Raw genomic sequence first — 19,261 nt, forward strand, 5'->3', positions numbered from 1 at the left:
ATGTTCTGCAGAAAAGGCCTGTACTCAGCTACCACATGGCTAGGTGTCTGTATTTGCACAGTGTCTGCAAATCTCTTTAGCATTAGTTCTAACTCATTTGCTCTGTTGAAGTGCAGTGTTTGTAAATGACATTTTTGATGGTTTATTCACTGACTTCATCTTGAGACTCTTTGCTGTTGGCTGTTAATGCAGAAGTTTAAATCTGTCTGAGTATCAGCAGGAAACCATTTGGTAGGTTAGAGCCTCTCTTTGCTGTCATCTCAACAAATTGTTCAGTGCAAAATCAGTATGAAATTACCCCTTTCCTGTGCACGAATTCTACTGAGCACACAGTGTACTTTAGTTCTCTGCTGGCAGATTGGTTAAATGCTTGGCTCTCTTAACTGTTGTACAAGCTCTGCAGACTGTTTGCAAGACCTCATTTGGAAAAACCCAGCTGACAGCCATATTCTTCCCAATGGGGAGCTGTTGTACGGAGGCTGGTGGGATGCACTTAACAGAGGTCTTGTCAAGTCTTGGCAGAAGTGGGAGGAAAAACCTTATGGCTTATCCCAGAACACCCAGCAGGTTGGTTTGCTCTATTAACTCTAAGTGCTGTGTTCCCAATGGGGTGCTACAGTTTATGACTGTACTGCCAGATACAGAACACTTCATAAACTACCATTTTAGTACTGGGGCTACCAGTGAGCAGTGTTATGCATTTAGTCAAAAAAGTGAGCAAATATGCATAGTTTTCTGAGTGGCTTTAGTTGCATAGGGCTTGATGTTCATGCAGAACAGCAGGCAGAGCACTGGGAGTGTAAAGTCAAGCCCTTAAGTGAGAGCCAGGTAGGGAGGGATATCCATCCATCCATCCATCCATCCATCCATCCATCCATCCATCCTTCTGTGAGTGCTGTTCCAGCTTCTTTGGTGTAAGCAATTTCAGTGCTCTGTTTCCGAAGGGTGAGTCTACAGCTGGTCTGTTGCTGCCTTCTCTCCAGTAATGACACTTGCCAACTACAGGGACCATTGCTTTTCTGGTGGGAATGTATGTTTGTGTGGCTGCTCAGCTACCTGGCCAGCTCTCCGGTGTTGCATGTCCATACTAACTAAATGTTGATGCCCCCTTAGATTTTTTTATCCACAATTACAGTAGTGTTGGTATTATGTAGGAATTTTGCAGAGAGCCTGGTAAGAGTTACACGGTAAAATGGAAACAACCTTTTTGGCAGAGGTCTGTTCAAAACAGTGAAGTTTAGTAGCACAACTTTTGTGCTTCTGTCCCCTAGTGCTCTGCTGTACACAGTATTTTGTAGGTGTCTGAAATTCCTTCCCTGTTTCTATTGTTATGTTGTTTTCTATTGGAAGATTAAGGTTTTCTTCTTCCATCTCAATTATATCAGAGCTTTTTGTACTTATTCCTACAGACATACCAATTTGTTTCTAATGAGTATTTAAAAAAACCAAAAAAACAAACCCTAATTCTTCTTGTATCAGTTCAAATAAAAGGAGCAGATTGATTTCTGTATATTTTCCCCCTCCTGAAATAACTGCCTCCTCTCATTGCCTGTTCTTTGCAGTTAACAGAACATTCAGTTTGAATAGCTACTAGGTATCTTCAAAAATACTGAATATAATAACAATAATTTAGTTTCAAACCCATAGTTACTGTTGCAAGCAACTGCACTAGGTTAGACTTCATGCTATTTCTTTTCATGACCTTTTTGTACATAGTTTTGTTTATACAGATTTCCCACATTTTTGGTTCAGATGAATTTTTTCTAAAATTTCAATGCTCAAGTATGTAAAACCAGAATCTAGTGTACTTCCAAAATTTAACTCTTGGGAATTAACACTGTGACTATCTTCAGTCATATTTATGAATGGAATGTGGTATATTAGGTTTGTCTCTTGTTCTTTGTTGTGTACCTCGAAGAAAAGTTTGGTTCTTCTCTGGTCTTCAACTACTGCTCTTCTGCTACAATAGGTAGCAGATATAAATAACTGCATGAAATATCAAGCAGCATGCCACCCAACTAAATTTTGAGTCATGGAATCGTAATTTGGGTTGGAAGAGACTTTTACTGGTCTAGTACAATCCCCCCCTCAATGAGCAGGGACGTCTTCACTAGATCAGGTTGTTCAAAGCCCCCTCCAACCTTACCTAGAACATTTCTATGGATGGGGCACCTACTGCCTTTCTGAGCAACCTGTTCAGTGTCTCACCACCATCTGAGTAGAAACCTTCTTTCCTAATAACTGATGTAAATCTGCCCTCTTTCAGATTACAGCCATTCCCCCTTGTCCCATCCTAGAGGCCCTGGTAAGAGTACCTGTCCAGCTCTCTTGTAGCCTCCTTTGGGCACTGGAAGGTGCTGTAAGGTCTCCCCTTACTGCCCATGAACAGCCCCAGCTCTCTCAGTCATAGGAGAGGTGCTTCAGCTCTCTGGTCATTTTTGTGGCCCTCCTCTGGACCTGCTCCAATAGGTCCACATCTCTCCTGAATAGAAGAATATTTTCCAGTTATCAACAAGCAAAGATAAAGAAGAATTATACAAATTTACCTAAATTATCCTCCTGCTAGACTCTTGAACAAGGAGTCTTCTGTGCCTATTGAGGGGATAAGATCTCTTTCAGAAGGTGGCACCAAGATGGATTGTCAGTGTAATCCCAGTTGCTTTGGAGAGAAAACTTTATATGTGTTAACTTTAGAGGAACGTGATGCCCTTGTTTGTGAGGATTGATTTTTCCTGATAGAACAGAAAATACAATGAAATTACATATTTTATTTAAACAAATTAATGTAAGTTGTGAAATATTTTAAAGCAAGTTGTACTGAACTCCTGCAAACCTCAATATTTGGATAACCATGAAAATTTACAGGATGTGCAGAATTTTAAGGCAAATGAAAGGAAGAGATTGGTTTTAAAAATCCATGTGCCTGTAGCAGTGATTGCTAAGGGTTACAGAACTGTCCCCAAAGTTTCTGTGGTAATTTTGGCTCATGTAAAGGGCAACCTCCATCTGATGCAACAATTTGGTTTCTAATTCCTCTCTCCTCAGAATTTCCATATTGTCCCCAGGGAAATTGTGACTTAGTTAATGTTGCAATCATACTAATCTGTCACTGAGGTTCCAAGTGAATGCACTGCTCTTTTTGAGAGCAGCCATCTCCCCAAGAACAGTGAGAGTAATGAAATTGGACAGCACTGTATTAAATACAAAATAAATGCATCTTGGTTATGAACTTTGGTAAGCCTTAACATCTTCTTTGCCTGTGTCATTTGTAAATACAAAGCAATGCCACCAAAATGAAAAACAAAGAAAATGAATTTATATAAAATATTACTTTGATCTTCATTATGAATTATTATTGCTGAGATAACTTTTAATGTTCATTTCTTGTTTGCTACAGCTTAGTTGTAAGTGATGATGATGTGTGGAGAGACCAGTTTTACAATGGAAATATTAAGAAAGAAAGAGGTAATGAACATATTTTAGAATTTTACAACATTGTAACTTAATTCTCCATGAAAAAATGTGTAATAAAAAGTAATAAATTGGCTTAATTTAATTTATTAAGATATAAAATCTCTCCTGAGAAAATCAGTCTGAAACATATAGTGGTTGAAGCAATGAAGCCCTCTGAACAGGTCTTCTGTGATTGTGGCATACGTATTGCAAGAATATAATTTTTATTTCCATTTCCCATTACAAAAATGATACTGGAAGCTAGGGAAATTTCCCATTGTTTTGATAGCAATACCAGGATGGGTGGAATGCAGTTGTAGCCACGTCATTGCTACATCATCTACAGCTGCTGTGAAAAAAAGTGAGATAGCACAGCATGGGGAAAAATCTGTTTGTGTTCTTTCTTTGAGGCTGGCATTCCTGGGGCAATTCTAGTAATAATGCACTAACAGAATTTTGCTTGTGGTAGCTGGTATCAAGCTTTATCATTAAAATGCATGTGTAGTAAAATAATGTTAAACATATTCATCTGTTGTGTGTTAGGCATACTTACAAAAATATCAGTTTAACTGTGCATATATAAACTCTGTGTCTATAGAAACAACACATGGTGGCTTTTGCTATGGAACTGTTTTATTTTGCTGATACTCTGTTTACATTTAAACACACTTGTCTCTGTATTTGAGGTGCAATAGTGCTACGACTTGCCAAATCATGGTTTCGTATAGGATCCTTGGAAATCTTAGCTCACTCTGGGGAACTGGACTTACTAAGGTTTGAATTGAATCTTCATAGTAACTGGAATAGTTTTCTAAACAATCAAATTACATTAGAATTCATGTATACAGTTAGAATTCAGACATAAATTATTTAGCAAGTAAGATTACATAATTTAGAAAGGTAACCTGCTATTTTTATACAAGCATACCAAAGATCTTACCTCACAAGGGTAAAACTCTTGAGATGTTTCTAAAGGCATGGATCTTACAAAATTAAGAAAAATTTATACCTAAGTAGTTCTGGTAACTAAGCACTAAGGAGGAGTTGTTTGTTTTGGAAAGATTTGCAAGTTGAAAGTTTAAGTTCCTATGTTTCCCAGTTTTCTGTGACAGGTCCTGCAAATTTTAATTTATCCCAAATTTTAATGTATCCCAATTTCCTAAGCCTGTCTTGTAGGAATGTGGAGCACTGTTTTAGGAAAGGCCAGTTACTGTGGAAGTAACCCTGCTTCATAAGAATTCAGCCATAATATTTTCTTTGTGAGAATTCTGATGTGGAATGATTATTCCTTGTAATCTTATACTGTTTTTTTGGAAATGCAAACTCTTTTTTTCCCCCTAAAAACTGGATATTGCTGCATGCAAAACCACATCCTGGTGTGCTGCAGATATTTAATGTGGGGATAATTTTAACTCTGTGTGGTAGTCTCCAGTTGCATTTATGACTACAACCTTAGGCTTTATCTCTAAGCATTTGGAAGAGCTTAATCTAATATTCATTGGAATAAATAGACTGAGGTTTTTATAATAATTATTTGTAGCAAGCTGTAGATAAGCATTTTGTTTTTTGAAAACAAAAATTTTTAATGATCAGTTCCAAATTACCATCTTTTGTTTAAAGAATTCTGTTTCTGCTGTTGCAGAAGATTGCTAGACTTTATCATCCAGGAACATTTTCCATCAATAGCTATGAATGATTCAAATAGATACCTGGTAAGTCTTTTTTAAGAGTAATTTTTATTTTCCACAAGCATGTGAACAAGAATTGCAGGAATGTCTTCACAATTTCAAGTTTAACAAGATTTTAAAATTTGAAGTGAGCTTCCAGGTTTTATTAGCAAAACTTTGTTAAGTCTCTGTAGTAAAAATCTGCTTCTTGATTTTTTTTTTGTTTTCTCAAAGTCAAATATGAACACTTTTCACCAGTTTCCGTTATGAAAATGTTCATTGTGAAGCTTCCATTTTCTGTTTTTTGCTGTTGTCTTACTGCTCAGGTTGTCAGGGAACAGTGGTCATGAAGTGGTGTGCTTTTGCTAATGTAAATGTACTATATATAGTATATTCTAGTATACTGCCTAGTATATATACTGTCTTTTGTTGTTTTTTTCTTGTTTTTTTTTTTTTTTTAATTTTACTTCTTAATTTCTTTAAGGTCATCTGTTTATACTCATTTAACTATAGTCTTTGCTGGATAAGGTTATTACGCATTCACATAATTTAGAATGGGAATGACAAGTGCTGACAGACAGATACATAAATTTGAAAAATAGAATGTATTACATATTTCTAAAATGAATACAATGCTTATGTATTTCAATATTTTTGATACAAAGTAGTTGAAGTAAAAGATGTATTTGATTTTAGGAATTTTTCTCTACAGTCGTGTCAGAGACTGCAAATCTCATTTCCTTGTGGATGTCTGTGGGGTTTGCACATGGTAAGGTGCCAGATGGCATTGGCTTTAGGGGAGGGTCACTCCACAGTAATGTACTTAAAAATTGCTTTTATTTGTCACCTTGGTCTTTAGTTCTGCTGATGTCTTCACCTACAGCTTTATCTGTTGTACAAGGGGGTTTTGCAGCAGAGTTAGGCTGTCTGATCTCTCAGAGCACAGCTGTGCCAGGATGAGAATACAGGAGCAACAATTCTCAGAGCTGTTGCAACAGTGCAGGGTACAAAGACACGGTCCTGATGCCATATGTAAGTTTAGGTGCTCTGAATTTGATCCATCCACACAAAGGCCCAGCCTTTTTCAGGGCACAGGACACAGAGCTGTCTGGCTGTGCTGCACATTTGTGGGATTAACCCCAAAACAACGGCGGGAGCCCTGGTGTCCTGCAGGCACTTGCTGCAGGCAGAGGGACAGGTACATTTTCTGGAGTCTGATTCCTGGGGGATCTCTAAATTCAGTGGACCTGTTTCACAGTAAACGGCCTAAAGACTGATATTCAGGTGGAATTTCAACTTTTTTTTCTCCTTTCTGTTTAACTGTAGGTGTGTGCAATACAGATAACTTCAGTTTATTGTCCATAACAATAGATTATGGTCCATTTGGATTTATGGACTCCTATGACCCAAGTGAGTGTAGCACCTGTTTTGTTGTTGTGTTTTGGTTTTTTTTACTTAAAATAATCTTTTTATATTGAATTATATAGTTTCCATTGCATGAAAACTCCTTTCATTATTAGCAGAAAAACTGTAAGCATGTGTACTGTTTGAAGAGCTTTAGGGGAAAAAAATTGTATCAGTGACCAGTTTTATAATACACCATATAGGCTGCATTCAAGGACTAAAAGTCTTGTTAATGAAATATTACTGTTTCACCCATTTCCATGAGACTGTTTCACCCATTTCCATGGACTGTTTCCACTTGAACACCCTCAATTCAATATATGCTACAACAGAAGCCTAGAAAACTAAAAACTGTGTATTACTGAAAGCAGCCAAAAGCAGCAGTGGAATACAGTAACTGCATGCATGAAGTTCTAGCTTTATAGTCACAGCAGCTGAATAGATGTTGGAAGAAAATAAATTAAACCTACACAGTCATGGTAACCTTTCTTTGAAAGTCTTACCTCAGTCAGTCTGGGATTGACAGGTACAGGTTCAGTATGTACATAAATCTGTATTCTTAGAATATTGTTTATAGTTTGCAACTGAATAAACTTCAGAATCAGAAGTGGTTATCTTGCTATGTGTTTTCAGGCCTGCAGCCTCAAATTAAGGTAAAGCCATGAGATTAAATGGCATATTGTTTCTATTTCATTGAACTAAATGGGGCTTTTTTTTTCCTTTTAGATCTTTCTCTATAGGGTGAGTTGACCCCAGCTGGCAATAAAGGACCCACAAGTCACTTGTTCATTCCTCCCTGCTGTGTGCTAAGGGAGAGAATTGGAAAAGCAAGGCTAAGAAAAATCTTATGGGTCCAGATAAAGACATTTGAATAAGTCAAGGGGAAAAACAGCAGGGGTGACCAGCAAGTGATGCAAAGACAATCACTCACTATATCTCACCACCAGATGATGCTGAGTCAATCCCCAGGCAACAGCTGCCATGGAAAAACTACCCCCAGTTTTTATTGCTGATCATGGTGTTATAGGTGAGGAATATCCCTTTGGTCAGCTGGGCTCAGCTGTCCCAGCTACATCCCCTCTTAGCCTCTTGCCCACCCCTGCATCATTTTCTGGGGTTACAGGGTGAAAATAGAGCCCTTGATGCTGGGCCAGCCCTGCTGAGCAATGTGTAGGACTCTGCTGTGCTATCAGCACTGCTTTAGTCACAAGTCCATCGCAGAGGGCCAGACAGGCTGCTGGGAAGAGAACTGACTCTGTCCCAGCCAGACAGTGCACCCTAGAGCCAGATGAGAGGCATCAGAGTCGAAATCCAGATCTGACAGATGAGGTACGAGTCTCCTCCTTCAGCCTCAGTTTGCTGTCAGTGTCCTCTGAGGACTCAGGTGATGCTGTGTGCATTGATCAGCTTCTCTGGGTTTGATCTGAGTGAGGGGTTCCCACTGATTCCCCTAGAGACTGCTGCTGCAGACAGCATTTTGATTTTACATACATTTTACTTCTGGATACTTGTAATTTGCATGATAAGTATTTGTTATCTCCCAGATAATGGGTTTGCATAGTGGAACACATTAGGCCTAATTTTTATGTGAATACAAAACTTTCTTGTCCAACTGAAACAAATCTTGTGCTTAGATGGGCTATTAAATACATGTTTACTATATATGTGACTTTTCCATAAATTCTTATATCCTGAATCTAGTTGGACATTTGTTTGCTTAATCTATGTGCTATGTAGTAGCACTAGATGTAAAAATATTGGGTTCAAGAGTAAAGGACAGTGTTTTTAATGTAAAAATGGTCTTTTTCTCTGTAACCATCTGAATTTACCTTGTCTTCAGGCAGGAAAATGTCACTTGTGTCACATGGGAACTTGTGTGTAAAGGATGTATTCCTTAGATTTGCAAATAATAGATCTTGAGTTAATTCAATTTAAATGAGTATTCTTGTAGTCTGGTTTTAAATATTTAGTAGTTTTAGGTCTTCTGTAAGTTTGCTGTGTAAGTATAAAAATGAATGTATTTCAGTATTTTAACACTGATTGTTTACTGTAATTACTCTGTTATGGAAAAGTAATGTTTTGTTTGAAACAGATTTTGTTCCAAACACATCCGATGATGAAAGGAGATATAAAATAGGAAATCAGGCAAGCGTTGGGCTGTTTAATCTGAGCAAGCTGTTACAAGCTCTAAAACCTTTATTGGATCCCAGGCAAAAGCAGCTGTAAGTAATCCTTAAAATATCGTAATGCTTAAAGGAACTAGTGAGATGGGAGACACTGTAATCACCATATGCTTAGGAAAGAAAGGGATCAGCTTTTAAAATATTTTAGGGTTTTTTTAACTGGAAATTGCTTCTGGATTAATTATTGGCCAGAATAAGATTGGAGGGTGGGAAGAAAATTTTTTGTTGGTCATAAATAGTAGTAAAATAGGACCACAGGGAGGTATTAGATGTTATGTGATCCTTTCTCCTTTCACTAAGCTAGGACCTTTGCTGTGGTTTTCTCTTCTAAGTTTGTCTAACTTGTTTTGTAAGACACTTATTTAGGAAGACCACGCATCTTCCTGAAGTAATGAAGTAGTATTTTCATAGCCTCTTGTAAAGATTCTTATGTGAAGAACAGATATGCCAGATGATTGAGAATATCAGTGTTTCTGAGACAGAAGGAAGAAGTTTTCATTGTTTAGTGCACAGCAGGATTATACCCAAAACAGCATTTTAGTTCCTTAGAACTTGACATTTCTTTTGTTTTGCAGAGCTTCCCAAGTTTTGGAGGGGTATAGTGAGCACTATTACAGTCGGTATGCACTTTCAGAACTGAAACCTTCTAGTCACAATACTGTAAAATATATAATGTTCACAATTTCCATACTTTGTCACTATTTTCAGTTTCACAGAACTGTTCAAAACAAAATTGGGTCTTCTTGGGAAGAATGAGAATGATGACTATTTGATTGCTTTCCTCTTAAAAGTGAGTTTACTTTGCTAATTTTGTTGGCAGACATCTGAACTGACACCCCACACTTGAAAAGCGCTCACAGAAGTATCTTTATTCACTAGATTATGGAAGATACTAAGGCTGATTTTACAATGACATTCCGAGAGCTGAGTGAAATTACTGCAGACCAGTTAAAGGAGCTCCTTATTCCTGAGGTATAAATACAAGCACCCAGTCTTGGGAATACTTAGTAGAAAAAGAGTAAATGAAGTTGAGCATAACCTCAATATAATAGAGGCTATCTCAAGCCATGATTTATCTGGGAAATATGTTATTGTATCATTATAAAGGGACAGAGGGACTAATACACCTGTGTCAGGCTACCACACCTTGTTATGCCTGTGTCTGGTAATGATGGATATGTTAATGGAAAGTGCTAATGGAAGGTGCATTAATAAAGAATGCTGAAGTCAGATTTTTATCCTTTGGTACAGGTCCAATATGAGTAGTCATAAGTACTCATACATAACTGGGACTGTAATTTTCTTCACATTTAACGTGGGTCTGCTACAAAGATCTTTCGTCCCCCTCATCTCCCTTTTTTTGTTGTTTTGTTTAAGAATACCTTTTGTCCAGTAAATTAAGTTGCTGAGGAAAGGGCTGAGGAAAATTTCGGCCTCAGGTCAACCAAACTGTTCCTGATAGGGGTTTACCAGGTGGCCTAAACCTCTGCTCAGGCATATTTTCTTATCTCAGTGATAGGTGAGATCCCATCTCAACATGAACTCCTGCTGTAACTCTTTGCCCAGAGTGGCCTCTGCCCTTCCTTGAGCATCAGATTGGTTTTAAATTCCATTTTTCCATTTATGGCAGCTCCTTCTCCCCATCTTTGAAGGTGTTGGCTGGGGAAACAATGATTGTGGTGTAGCTGTGACCCTGCTGCTACACCAAGGGTCATTTCCAGTCATCACCTGGTAGCCACCCGATCTTTCTTTTTTCCCATACAATTAAATGATTTAGCCCACAAATTCTGAGTTCCAAAACTGATGTGGGAAAACAAGTACAATTTTATGGTGGTAAAAAGTTTTCATTGTTTTAAAGAATTTCAATTTTAAAATAATTTCACCTCTGATTATTTACACACCAGTACTTTTATGAGTAAGTTTTCATATTGATTTGTATGTCACTTAAGATTTTTTCAACTGCATAGCAAAATTGACCTAAAAATGCCAGAATACTTTGGGAACACTGCAGGAGTCTGTATATTTAGTATTAACTTAAAACATTCTGAAATTCCTGCTAAAGCAGCCTAACTCTGCACATCTTTGAACAAATGCTTGATTCTCACACTCACCTGTTATCCATCTGCCTGATTCCCAGCTCTTAGTCATTTCTGTGCTCATTTTTATGATCAAATGTAGTTTTAATATATTTTTTATTCCTCAAAGAAACCAAAAAACCCAGATGGGGCAAAACCCTTTTCTTCTTGCTTTTAATTTCCCTTACTTTTTTTTTTCCTTGAATATGTGCTGTTTACCTCCTTTTATCTATGTCCATTTCTTCTTAATCTGTTCTTTCTCTGAAGTTCATTTTTTGTCTGTGAGCTTTGGCTGCTTTCAGCTGAGGAATATGAAGCAGCTGTTAGCTCAGTGTGATCAGCCAGGGAGGCCTGGTTTGTGTTTGCTGTCCATCACTGAAGGCAGTAACCCCAAGCTCTGATTTCTTGCTGTTGGCCTTTTCCAATTTCTGTCTCCTCTCCTGCTGTCTCTATTCTCAGTTTTCTCCTATTCCTGTAGACTTTAGTTTCCCTTTCTCTCCACCTTTTCTTTATTTATATATTTTGCTTGTTGCATAACTTTTGATTAAAAAACCCTCTATATCTGACCCATGTACAAGTCTCAGAAGAGAGTGAAACCTGTAATTATGTATCTTAAAAAATGAAATAGGTCAGACAATAAGTCAATGAAATACAAGGGTGGAGTGCTAGAGGTGTGTAGGTAAAATCTGTTATAACGAGATGGATTAATATGGATGTATCATGCCAGTAAAAATAAATAATTTGAATACAGAGGAAAGGATACTAATAGAATTGTTCAGGGAGAAAATTCTTTGAAGGGTCATCATATGTTTGCCTTTTAAATCCTTTTATTGTTTGTTATCCTGGTTTCAGCTGGGATAGAGTTAATTTTCTTCCTAGTAGCTGGTACAGCGCTGTGTTTTGGATTTAGATTGTGAGTAATGCTGATAACACATTGATGGTTTAGTTGTTGCTGAGCAGGGCTTACACTAAGTCAAGCACTTCTGTGCTCCTCATGGTGCCCTGCCAGCAAAGAGGCTGGGGGTACACAAGAAGCTGGGAGGGGAGCCAGGACAGCTGATCCAAACTGGTCAAAGGAATATCCCACAACACTCAGTGTAATGCTCAGCAAATAAACGCAGGGGGAGCTGGGGGGGCCCTGCCTGGGAGCTGGCTGGGCATAGGTTGGTGAGCAATTGTTTTTTCATCACTTATTTCTGTTGGGTTTTATTTATCTCTCCTTTTGATATTTTCCTTCTCATTGCTATTATTATTGCTGTTGTTGTTGTTATTATTAAATTATTTCAGTTACTAAACTGTCTTAATCTCAACCCATGAGTTTTCTTACTTTTAATCTTACTTCAGGCCCCACCAAGGCCAAGCATGAGCAAGTGGTTATGTGAGGCTTAGTTGCCAGCTGGGATTAAAATACAATATTTGTTGCTTACTTTGGTTTTTGCTTAACTGGAAAATAATTCTGATTACCTGCCATTAGATGTTTCTTTCTCTTTAGGAGTTCTGGGCTCTCCAGGATCTGGGTAAACACAAATTATTTTCAGAATGGGTTACTATGTACCTCCTGAGATTAAACAGGTAAGTGTGATTGCAGTTTAAAGTATGTGTTTGCCAGAAGCGTGCAGCTTTAATCTGCAGTGATTTTGCATAGTCTTTAGTGGGTGTAATAAACTGGCCCAAGCATTGTTTCACATGCCTTTTTTTGACTTCATGGTTCTAGATTGTGCTGGATTCAACATTAATTACCGTTGTAGTTCTGTTTTGACACAAAGGTACATAAAAATGACTCAAAGGTACATAAAAAAGAGTAATTTCTATTCTTTGGCCTTCATTGAGCACCTGATCAGTTTTCTTTGGTTAACAGTTTTTCTTAAAATATCAATCCTACAGATTCAGTCCAAGGAGCATAAACAGGCTTTGCAAGTACATAGGAATAAATAGTATTCAATTACTATGTATATGTGTGTATGTTTATATATATGTGTATTTACTATGTAATAACATTGCTTTATGGTGGCAGGGGATGGAAGTTGAACAGTTGCAAATACACAGATTGTGTTTGGAAAACATGGTGTTGCATAGATAGGAATGCACAGGATTCTTTTGTGTTAAATCAACAAAGAATCCAAGATTTTTTTCTTAGTTATATATGGTATGCATGGCTAATAGTGAAAATAAATACATATCAGGTACTTAGAAATTTTATTCAGTAAATAAAATTCTTAGGGGAAAAAAATCAACAGAAGGCACAAAACCTACAAGAAGGTGTGCAGTTTTTTCCAAGTCTAATCATTCTTAGAGATGCACACCAGCTTCTGCCAAACACAAAAGCAGAGCACTCAATGATTTTAATAGAAGTCAAATCAGATATTTCTAAAAATAAATCAGCATAATCCTCACTAATTAAAGTGCTTTCTGTTTTTTCTTTATTTTATTTTTCATGTGTAGTAACAATGGTGACTCAGACTCCAAAAGAAGAACAAGAATGGCAAGTGAGTAAAACAGTCCAAAGGAATCATATGCTTGCAGATGGCTAGTATTTATTTACATATGTTTCTTTAGTGTTAGATATTTTTCTTTCTGGGTAGAACTTAAATACAGTATTTTTCTGAAGAGGAGAAGATCTCATTATGCTGCTGAAAATCTTGTAATTCTATACATTCATTCTGTCTGTCTCTGTCCTTTCTACATGCTACACAGAATTCAGATTTCTGATAGGGGCACACTTTTCCTATCTTTCACCCAGAGAAAAAACTTGTGAAACGACTATCTAGTCATAGAAGGCAAAGGAAGGTGCTTTGATTCTCCAAGTTATTCTGAACACCAAATTGCAAAGGTGCTGCAGTTAGGTATCACAGCAGAAACAGTGAATATGAAACTCCAAGAATTGTTCAGTGAGAGATGTTTTTGATCTGCAGTAAGCTGTGGTAAATTTGTGGAATTTGCTTATAGAAGAAAATGAGCGACTGAAAATCAATGGCCGAAAGGGAATGAAGGAATGACAGGATCTGATCAAACTCTGCACAAGAGGCTTCACTGTTACATTCTTTGCAGGGTGCTTCAAAGCAGGATGGAAATGGCTGCACTCTTTTGTTAGCTATTGATTGGCCACTTTCTTCTAAAGCTCCAATCGATTTGCTAGGAAAATGGCAGGAGCTGGTGCTGACTTTCAGGAAGTAAACTACAGAGGGCACAATTTATGGTTTCAGGTTGCATCCCCATTTTCTAACAAAGGCTCTATCCATTTTAAAGAACATTTCTTAAAATTCTATCTGCGTTTTAGAAAGTTAGTATGAAAAGAGCTACGAAGAAGAAATATTTATGTAATTGTTTTTGATAAGGTGAAGAAGCTTCATCTGTGCATTTCTGAGGGCCATCAATTATAATTTTGAATTTTCAGGCTCCTGTTTTCCTCAGCTAAAATTGAATGCTGAGACATTCTAAGTATCTGAACACACTTCTTTTTTTTTTTTTTTCTGTATCCTTTGAATTTGCTCTTAGAGAAAATCATTACATTCCAAGGTTTTATTCCAAATCAGAAAGGATCCTAGTTTTTCAATGATCTTCTAACAAACCATCATTATGTTTTTCAACATGCACTTCAGAGGATCACTTGGTACAGGAGACAGATGAAGCATAGAAAAGGTTTTGCCTTCAAAATCAGTTATGCTAATGGTCTTAGTTTTGGTAGCAGTCAAAACTTCATCTGCAAAGATTCATGGTTCAGTTTGTTTTCTTCCATATAATCACCCATCACTATTCATACTGCAGAACTGCAAAACTTCTATAACAGGCTGCTGATGTTAGTTTGTTGTTGTTTTATTTAAAGGCAACAACTCTTTTTATTTTATTATTTTTGCTAGCTGCTCCATATTACAGTGTGACTGAAATTTCTTAGAGGTTTTTGGGATTTTTTTGTACTTTTATACATTTTTACATCCATGCATTTAAATAGATTGCTTAGATGACCCTGTGGTCTCTTTAAAATTATTTCAGTTTTTTGTTTTGTTTGTTGTTTGTTTGTCTGTTTGAGCATTTGCTTGTAACAGCTGTCCTTGTCAGCACAACTTCCAGGAGAAATCTGGCTCAATTCAGTCAACTCTGCATTTTTACCCAGCACTTCATGAAGACAAAACTGGTTCCTCAGATAACTCAACTGGGCTGGGAAGTCCCACTAAATTGTGTACTGCTGTCTTTGACCGACCTTGAATATATTGACATTAGCACCTCATTAGTTCATCACCCTTCCCTAATTTAGTGTCATAAAAAAATCCCACTTCTCAAAGTACATTAACTTGAATCATTTGAAGTCATCACTTATTCATGATTTTTATTTTTTTTCTCCCTTTATTTAGTTTTCAGTTCTTAGTAGCATTTTATCTTGCACTGCCTAAACTTAGTTCTTCTGGAGTTGATCAAAAAGTTTTGACAATCCAGGTCTAAAATTGTATTTCTTTACAAAAGAAGCATGCAAAAAAAGTAGACCAGATCATGCTTATAAGGGCACAGAAGTTCTTTTGCTTTGTCCTTTTCTTACCTGGCTTGCATTGCTCTTTCATAATTATCTTGTCACTTGTGTTAAATAGTGATATTTTTAAAACCACAGTGAAACCTGTCAATCTGCAATTGTTAAGATTTTATTTCTGGGACAAATATTCTGCTAAAATGACTCATGGCTCTAATGTGAATTAACATTTTTTGAATGAGTCATATGTTAACTTTTTTATCTTTTAAAATATTTTTTAATAGTTATAATACTTTACTATTGATAACCCATTTACTGGATTAAATCAAATACTGGGCCAGAGCAAATTGTTTTGCCAAGTGGTAAAACACTTTTTATTAGCAGTTAGGGCAGAGTGTTGTTATGTCTGTGTAGAGGTTATCAGGATTCACAGCAGACATTTGTATTTACTGGCTTTTTTAATATGTGCAAGTACATACTGGACAGTGGGGATGTGAAAAAGAAGAATGTCTGTGGCCCCTTCTAATTTATTATTTGTAAATAAAATAATTTAATAACTAATCTGTTAAAGGAATTGAGTAGAGTGAAGTTTGAGGTGCTAGTTTTGATGATTCCTCTGCTTTTCCCAATGCCCTCTTTCAAATATGCTTTAAGGGTATTTATAAGAATATTTTATAAAGCGCCATGGATTTTAAAAAATAAATATATAAAACTAACATTTATTCACAGATAAAACTAATGTTTATTCATATAAAACCTCCTGGGACGTCAGTGGAAAGGGAAGGAGATGAAGTTTGTATATGTCCATAAATCACAGACTTTTGGTTTCAAGTGCATGGGTGAAACTACCTTTGGTATGACTAATATCTTAATGTAATAAATGCTGTATTGGAGAAAATATACAGACCAGTGACAAATTAAGACTTCAAAGCAGGCTTGAATTGTTACAATTATTCTGTAACATTGTTTTGATCATTAGGTAAAGGGAAAACTTACTGAAGTAGAATTCTTGCCTTTAATTGCAGAACAAAAATAAGAATTTCATTGATTTAATCTACTAAGAAATTGATAATTAGAGCCATGTGTGCTTATAAGAATTGTCCCTGGCATACAGGTTGACAAAACTCCTTTTATAAGTTGTTAGTGGCTCTGTTGTAGGATATATCCTGGTTTATTAGTTCGGCTGTTTCATTTTCACTATTGCTACATTCTCTGAACTGGTCATTGGACAAAAGCAGCCAGAAACAGGGCAGGGAAGCAGTGCAGTTGTCATGAGGGTTTCCAAAAGGATACAACAGACAGGATACAACAGTGGAAAAAACTAAGGAACCTCTGCCTATCCTCAGCCAGGAGATTAGAAGGAATGTTGAAAAAGTAGTTTCTAAAATGTACAGCTGAAATGTAACAGTAAGGCTTTTATGGCTCAACTTTCGTTACGTGACATAGGAGTATCTAAGTACATATACTTTAAAGGATATCTCAGTAATTACTTTTTAAATTAAATAATACAGTATTCATTTTGGTAATCTCCAAGAAGGTATTGACAACATTGAAATGTTTTCCATCTACACAGCAGGGACACAGGCCATAGTAAACTCATCACAGTGCTGGTGCTCCTGACAGCAAATCCTTCCTGTATCAATTTCATGTTCTGTGCTACTCTGATTTCTGTTTGGCACTTTGGCACTACTGATAGTGCAAGTTTAAAAAAATCCCTTTAGCAACTCATAGAATTAAGTAGATTGATTAATTCCTTTTCCTTTTTATGCATTTGTTCTTGATCTGCAAATTTAAATCTTCTTGAAGATTTCAGTGACATGTTTCAATGACTGTTTTCCTTTTGTTGAATATGTCTAACTAAATTTAACATTATTTGCTCTTGGTTTCAGCTGTTAATCCTAGATACATACTTAGGAATTGGATGGCAGAATCAGCAGTGCAAAAAGCTAATCTGAATGATTTCTCAGAGGTAAAATTATCTTTTTTTTTTCTTGACAGAATTAATAATAACCGGCATAACAGCTAATGAAACAATTTTTATATTTGCACTTTGAACTGTGCTACATTTTGACCAAAATTGTACCATATAACACCAATTGCTATTTAAAATATTAACAAATTTATTAATAGTATTAATTATAACATAAATAGTAGTGACTATATTAATAGTAGTATTAATAATACTAAGCAATTCATGTGATAGTTTCTGGAGCCAGGAGGGTGCATAAGGCAAAGTGGAAAAAAATTTCCTTGTTTACCAGAAGACAATTTGTATAAAAACTTACCCATTTCTAATTGCTTCCAGGTTCAGCTCCTAGAGCAGGTTTTACAACACCCCTTTCAGAGGCAGGAGGCTGCAGAGAGGGCAGGGTACTCCCTGCGTCCCCCAGCTTGGGCCAAGCATCTGAAGGTCAGCTGCTCATCCTGAGGGGAATTCAAACAGGCAAGAATGGTCAAGGTCAAAGCTCAAGCCTTCAAATAGGGCAAATGGATCAAGCCCCAGGAACTTCTCTCCCTTAGATTTTGTGAACTGGAATCTGCTACTGTTCTTGACCAACTTACGAAGTCTTAAGATTAAAGAAGCGCACCACTATGTATGGTTGCATTTGCAGATTATATTGGCATTGACATCTCTGCATCTCACATTCAGCTGTGTTTTACTTTGAGTCCCCCTATTTAATTTCTGCCAAACTGTCACACTTAACCTCTCAAAATTCATGACTGATCAGGTGGGTCTTAATAGATTTTAGTGACCGATCAATCTAAAATCCATCTAAGCTAGTTTTAATAATGCAGTATTTTGATGAGGTTTCCTCTTGCTGTTACACACTTGTCAAATATAGCTGTGTTCTGCATACATAAATGTTCTTAAATCTTGCAGATGTGGCACAGAGGATCATCTTAGACCTTCACACCTTTTCTCATTCTGATTATGTTTTGTTCTGTTAAACTGACAAAAGATTTAAAGGAAATTCAGTTTAACAGTTAGCAAAGATGTCTGTCTTGGGAGTGACTTTTTCCAGAGTAAGTTCTTGTGTCTTTGCTGGTGTCAGATGCCTATCCAGAGGACCACTGCTCTTTGAAAGTATCTCTTGATAGGAGTAGAAAGATTATTGGTGCACAGATATGAAGGCTCAGGAAAAATTCACTGTTTGGCTCTGGAAAAAGACTGTTGGAAGCATTTCAGCTGAGACTGCTTCCATTTCAGGTATAGAGGAAGGTTAAAAAGGACATGCTGCAATTTTAGGTATTTGCAGATTAAAATACTGTAAGGTCCAGTGATGCATAGACCATTTAGAAGGCAATAGGTTAGGTAGAGGTGGAAGATTAATTTCTTTTTACAAATGCTTTGAATTGCAACATTGGAACATCTTTTTGTATTTTCCAGCATATTTTGGTACCAGATCAAGCCAGATAATTGTGTATCAATAAGAGGCAGCTTTGTTCTTTGAATGGAGTTTAAATCTTACATTTGAAAAATTCCATGTAACCGTGTACATACACAAAATAGTTGATAGAGGTCTAATCATCACAGCATTTAACTTGATTTTTGGAGTTTTCTGTAGGCTTTGACTTCTCTTGTTTTGAAGAAAGTTCAACTTCTTTTGTGTAAGATTAAGTGCATGAATTATGAACGACTGCAGATGTAAAAGGTATAAAACTGATATTTTGTGTTGTAACAGAAGAGAAGAAAAGAAATAGGGTGGGAGGCTGAGCGTTCTGGTGCGAGGAGTGAATGCTAGAAAAGCCATTGTGAAAGTCTCAGTGTTTTGTGACCTTATTGTGCAACATTTTTCCAAGGACACGTTCAGCTTTATTTTGATGCTGGGTGTATATTTAATAAAATTAATTTGATTTAGAAATAGTTGACTTGCAGACAGCTGTTGTCACCTAAGTATGTCAAATAATGTGCACTCCTAATGCCTAGTCAGAAAATGACACCTAGCTCTTCAATGATTCTGCATAATGCTTCCTTCAGTTAGGTATGGAAAAGGACTGGGAAACAGTAATCATTTCCTA

At 36.7% G+C, this 19,261-nt stretch overlaps 1 protein-coding gene across 1 annotated transcript in view; it reads left to right on the top strand.

Annotated features, from left to right (window-relative positions):
- The window catches only part of LOC134044785 (protein adenylyltransferase SelO-like), a 22,467-nt gene extending 3,724 nt beyond the window's left edge, over nucleotides 1–18,743 (top strand). Inside the window, exons 7-19 of the mRNA XM_062494177.1 lie at nucleotides 3,398–3,465; nucleotides 4,140–4,227; nucleotides 5,096–5,165; nucleotides 5,817–5,889; nucleotides 6,447–6,530; nucleotides 8,617–8,746; nucleotides 9,283–9,327; nucleotides 9,416–9,497; nucleotides 9,587–9,679; nucleotides 12,275–12,354; nucleotides 13,225–13,268; nucleotides 17,131–17,210; nucleotides 17,547–18,743. Coding sequence (XP_062350161.1) covers nucleotides 3,398–3,465; nucleotides 4,140–4,227; nucleotides 5,096–5,165; nucleotides 5,817–5,889; nucleotides 6,447–6,530; nucleotides 8,617–8,746; nucleotides 9,283–9,327; nucleotides 9,416–9,497; nucleotides 9,587–9,679; nucleotides 12,275–12,354; nucleotides 13,225–13,268; nucleotides 17,131–17,210; nucleotides 17,547–17,669 — 1,060 coding nt within the window. The 3' untranslated portion in view covers nucleotides 17,670–18,743. The remainder of the gene's footprint in view (nucleotides 1–3,397; nucleotides 3,466–4,139; nucleotides 4,228–5,095; nucleotides 5,166–5,816; nucleotides 5,890–6,446; nucleotides 6,531–8,616; nucleotides 8,747–9,282; nucleotides 9,328–9,415; nucleotides 9,498–9,586; nucleotides 9,680–12,274; nucleotides 12,355–13,224; nucleotides 13,269–17,130; nucleotides 17,211–17,546) is intronic.
- Nucleotides 18,744–19,261: the final 518 nt, after the last annotated feature.

The sequence above is a fragment of the Cinclus cinclus genome, chromosome 1, assembly GCF_963662255.1.
Source record: "Cinclus cinclus chromosome 1, bCinCin1.1, whole genome shotgun sequence".
Lineage (NCBI taxonomy): Eukaryota > Metazoa > Chordata > Aves > Passeriformes > Cinclidae > Cinclus > Cinclus cinclus.